We start from the raw sequence: 5,356 nt of genomic DNA on the forward strand, positions 1-5,356 counted from the left end.
TCCAGTTGTGCCCTATCACATGTCTCATCTACCTACCCCTAATCCCAGCATTTATACAGTACATGTAACTTGCCCTGACATTCTAAGGATTCCAGGATAACAAGATTCATATTAAACCACCAGAGCTGTTTGCAGGATAAGGCTATAAAAACAACCCCCTCCAAAATAAAATTGTGCCTTATTAAAGAAAATTCAGGTCTAAGCAACTTCCCAATATATATTAATTACAAATGTTCAATAGTTATCTGTATATATGTAATTGCTATTGAAAGCCACATCTATCTGTCCCTTGCTAATTTCTGCACCGGTGGTTCTGACTTTTGAAACAATAGAATCAGAAGCCAGATAATCACCTGTCTTGGCTGTAGGAGAACTGTCCTGCTTCTGCCTTGTTCTATTGCTTTCAAATGCAGTTATCCTTGAAGGGGTTGTTCACCTTTAATTACCATTTAAGTATTTAAGTATGATACAGAGTGATATTCTGTGACAAATTACAATTGGTTTTCATTTTTTATTATTTGTGTTTTTTGAGTTATTTAGCTTTTTATTCAGCAGCTTTCCAGTTTGCTATTACAGTAACCTGGTTGCTAGGGTCCAAATTACCCTAGAAACCATACACTGATTTGAATAAGAGAATGGGATATGAATAGGAGAGGCCTGAATAGAAAGATGAGTAATAAAAAGTAGCAATAACCAGTGCTGTAACTAGATGTTAATGGGCCCCACAGCAAATACATTTTAGGGCCCCCAGCATATCTAGAGGCTGTCCTGTATTACCAGTATAGGTATGGGATCCATTATCTGGAAACCTGTTATCCAGAAAGTTCTGAATTACGGAAAAGCCGTCTCCCATAAACTCAGTTTTATTCAAATAATCCAAATGTTTAAAAATAATTTCCCTTTTCTCTGTAATAATAAAACAGTAACTTGTACTTGATCCCAATTAAGCTATAATTAATCCTTATTGGAAGCAAAATCAGCCTATTGGGTTTATTTAATGTTTACATGATTTTCTAGCAGACATAAGGTAGGAAGATCCAAATTATGGAAAGATCTTTTATCCGGAAAATCCCAGATCCCGAAAATTCTGGGTAACAGGTCCCATACCTGTATATATTTAAAATGTTCATTAATTAGAGCCTCATGGGACCCTCTATATCTCCTGGGCCCCCTGCAGCTGCAGAGTCTGCTTCCTCTGTAGATAGATTTGTAGCATAAGGGCAGAGATGCTGCAATTTGGGGAGATAAGTTGCCCGGTGACAAATCTCCTCTTCTTCGGGGCGACTAATCTACATGAACTGTCTCCCTTGCCTTTCTGCTTCATTTTCCGAAGTCGCCCGAAGTTTCCTCCTGAGGCAACTTCGGGCGACTTCGGAAAACAAAACGCTCTGCCGGCGATAGCCGGCAGGAGGCAGTTCGGGGAGAATAGCCACCCCTAAGAAGAGGAGATTTGGGCCGGGCGACCAATCTCCCGAATTGCAGCATCTCTGCCCTTACAGAGCATTTGTTTTTTTAAATGGGGTCAGTGACCCCCATTTGAAAACTGGAAAGAGACAGAAGAAGAAGGCAAATAATTAAAAAAAAAACTATTAAAAAAAACTTAAGACCAGTTAAAAAGTTGCTTATAATAAGCCATTCTGTAACATACTAAAGACCCCGTTAGATAATTTTAAAACATTTAAAATATGTGATGAATATTAGAAGGTTTCATAGAACTGCAATATTGTTGGGTTCACATCCCCTTTAAACCAGGTGAAATAGCCGTAATGGTTTTGGGAGTCTTCATGTGCAGCAAGAACCAACTCTTCTCCGTCTCCGTGTGCTCTGCAGTGATCTGCGAGGGAACACTGACACCCAGCGAGCGTTTTCTGGAGAGGCTCAGTCTTACACTCCAATATAATTCACAGTCGGAGTCATTTTTCTACCCACCCTGTAACTATAAAGGATCTTCAGATGGGTCACTGCCAAGAGAAGATCCCTCGTAGTGCTGCCCATCTGCTCTCATAGATTAGGAATAATCTGCAGAAAATAATAAATAGAATTTAGGCTTTTATGGTCTGACTCCTTAACCTTCTGTTGGCTGCAATAGTTACTGTTTCATTGCGGATAAACAATTGGAATGACATCGTAACCGACTGGAATCGCTGCTTGTAACAATACGCAAACCTCCCTATCAAAGAACATTGGTGTGCTGGTGGCCCTCCTGCTGTTGGCTGGAGGGAAAACATTATACAGAGTATCCAGTCTCTAAGCAATTTAGAAGGGTTCTAAACTTTACCTACAAGCACCATAGACTGTATGTTTATATGGGGTGTCCTGTGCCATGTTAGGGTGAAAAAGGGTGACCTACTGGAGACACTTACTTACCCCATTAGGAGATACTTATCTTGTGCCCCATGACTACTTCCCACATGAGTGATGCTTTAATCTCTGCCTTGTGAGTGCAGAGGAGACAGGAGAATGTAAAGGGTGTCTTCCCAAGCTCTGCCTCCCAGCACAGCAAATGCTTTGCTCTGCCTGTGAGTGTAAAGAACAACACACAAGCTCTGACTCAACTGAAAAGAGCCTCGAATTTAAGTGAAAGCTCCTCAGTCTGCTGGAGAACCTAATGCCATCTCCTCCTCCTGGCATTAATGTAGAACACTGCCCCTGCTGGATCACAATGTCCAAGAGAAGACGGGAGACCGGGGAGCACAAATCCACATTAGCTTCATGCGTGGGGTACGCAGAACATCATGACACCACTTAGAAGGAAAAAGGGCTCAGCTGAAGAGCCTTTGGTGATTCCGCGGCTCAGCTGCCTTGTGAGTGCAGAGCAGACAGGAGAATGTAAAGGGTGCCCTCCCAAGCTCTGCCTCCCAGCGCAGCAAATGATTTGCTCTGCCTGTGTGTGTAAAGCACAGCACACAAGCTCTGACTCCACTGCAAAGAGCAGATGCCTCGGATTTAAGTGAAAGCCTCCCTGCCAATGACAATGGCTGGAGATGAGAGTTGAGGTGCCGGTGACTTTGGAAAGAAAAGCTGGGCAACACTTTCTTATGAGACCTACCAGCATGGAGATGCTGGAGAACGCAACGACCACCACCAACAGCTCCCTGTTCCCTTCGTCTGAGCCCCACTTGGTAAGGGGCGTGTGGCCCTATTCTATGACTTCTGTGTGGTGCCTGGTAGCAGTTGTGGGCTTTCTCATTATCTTTACCATTGTGGGCAATGTTTTTGTGGTGATTGCAGTGTTGACTAGCAAAGCACTAAAAGCCCCTCAGAACCTGTTCTTGGTTTCTTTGGCCAGTGCGGATATCCTAGTGGCTGCCTTGGTGATGCCCTTCTCCTTGGCTAATGAACTCATGGGATATTGGTATTTTGGCAATGTCTGGTGTGATATCTACCTAGCCTTGGATGTTCTCTTCTGCACCTCCTCCATAGTCCATCTGTGTGCCATCAGCCTGGACAGGTACTGGTCGGTGACCCAGGCTGTTGAGTACAACCTCAAAAGGACCCCTCGCCGGATTAAGGGCTTTATAGTCACTGTCTGGCTCATATCTGCGGTCATCTCTTTCCCACCCTTAATATCAATGGACAGGGACACTGAGGACCATGTGTACCCCCAGTGCAAACTCAACGATGACACCTGGTACATCCTTTCTTCTTGCATTGGCTCTTTCTTTGCCCCTTGTGTCATCATGATCTTGGTCTACATTCGCATCTACCAAGTTGCCAAGCTGAGGACCAGGACTTTGTCAGAGAAGAAACCCACCAGGGATTGTTATTCTCACACGGAAAATGGGTTCAACAAAGGGATTTCTGTAAAAATGCCAGGGGACAAGGAGAACGGGCACTGCCCATCACGTCCCTCCCCTCCAAAAGCCACTGATCTAGAGGATCTGGAGCTAGAGGAGAGCAGCATGTCTGAGAGCAAGCACAGGAAAAGCAGTAGCAAGGAGGACAACAGGGACTCCAGCAAGGAGAGAAAGTGCAGCAAGGGCAACTCCTTCTCCAAGCAGTCCAGTCGTCTGTCCCGCTCCAGCAACAAATCCATGGAGCTATTCTCCTCCAGGAAGAAGAAGAAGAGGAGCAGCATCTCCAAGAGAAAACTCACCCAAGCCAGGGAGAAGAGGTTCACATTCGTCTTGGCTGTGGTCATGGGGGTCTTTGTGGTCTGCTGGTTCCCTTTCTTTTTCTCTTACAGCCTGTACGGCATCTGCAGGGAAGCCTGTGAGGTGCCAGAAACTTTGTTTAAGTTTTTCTTTTGGATTGGCTACTGCAACAGCTCTCTGAACCCTGTCATCTACACCATCTTCAACCAGGACTTCAGGAGATCCTTCAAGAAGATAATTTGCATCAGCAGGAGGAAGACTTTTACACACTGAAATAGAAAGGGTGAAAAAGGCTGAGCCAAAAGGTGGGCCAGACAGAGCTGCTTGCCCAGTGGCGTTGATGTACCCCCTGAAGTTTGGAAGGAGGAGGGGTCCAATGATTAGTAGATGGAATATCCAGACACTCAGGGTCCATACCATGCCCTTGCCCTTTGGCTTTACTGATGGAGATACAGACTAAACACAATGTTGAAATGCCCCCTCCCCCCCAAGAAGCCCTATGAGCGGCAGCACTATGCACAAAACTATTGCGCGCGTTTCCCTGTCCCTGCGCTCACTGAAGGTTAATAAGCTTGTTTTAGGGCTTCATGTCATTGCTCTCTCTCTGTTCAGCATCGATAATTTCCTACTGAGAAAGCTTTTACAGTCTGGAAAAGGAATCAATTTAATAATAAACAGTGTTCTGTTTTGTTAATATGCATTGATAAAAAAGGAGGTTATTTGGCACGGGTTAAGGTTTTGATGGGGAAGAAAGGGGTTAAAGCACGTATATTAATACTAATTGCTGTAATTATATACAGTCATTACAACACACACAAGGTGGCACAGATTTACATACATACACACACACCCAGCTCAACATGCAGTATCACAAAGACACACGTATACAGGGTATACAAATACAAGGTGTGCAGGCATATACCCAACACACACACACATTCAGACACAAACACACACACACATTCAGACACAGGCACAAATACACAGACAGACAATAATAAAGACAGACACACAGGTATATATAAGGATAAACACAAACATATGAATGCACAAGCACATTCTTCTCTCTCGCACATCATCTCTCTCATTTGGGAATGAAGCTCACTGCTCTGACATTTCCCGTGACAGTTACAGAATAGCCATTTGTCCCCTTAAAAGATGGGGAATGACAGGGAATTGCTGTAACCAGGCTATAATTCTGGGTTTAGGGAATGGGCAGAAAGGGAATCTGCCTCCCCCCTCAGCACTGGCACTGGAGAGGT

The 5,356-nt window shown here is 44.4% G+C and overlaps 1 protein-coding gene across 1 annotated transcript; it reads left to right on the top strand.

Moving 5' to 3' along the window:
- Nucleotides 1-1,894: 1,894 nt before the first annotated feature.
- On the top strand, nt 1,895-4,792 carry adra2c.S (adrenoceptor alpha 2C S homeolog). Its single transcript, XM_018242646.2, has one exon. The coding sequence runs from the start codon at nt 2,985-2,987 to the stop codon at nt 4,365-4,367; it is 1,383 nt and encodes a 460-aa protein (XP_018098135.2). The 5' UTR covers nt 1,895-2,984; the 3' UTR covers nt 4,368-4,792.
- Nucleotides 4,793-5,356: the final 564 nt, after the last annotated feature.

The sequence above is a fragment of the Xenopus laevis genome, chromosome 1S (assembly GCF_017654675.1).
Source record: "Xenopus laevis strain J_2021 chromosome 1S, Xenopus_laevis_v10.1, whole genome shotgun sequence".
NCBI lineage: Eukaryota > Metazoa > Chordata > Amphibia > Anura > Pipidae > Xenopus > Xenopus laevis.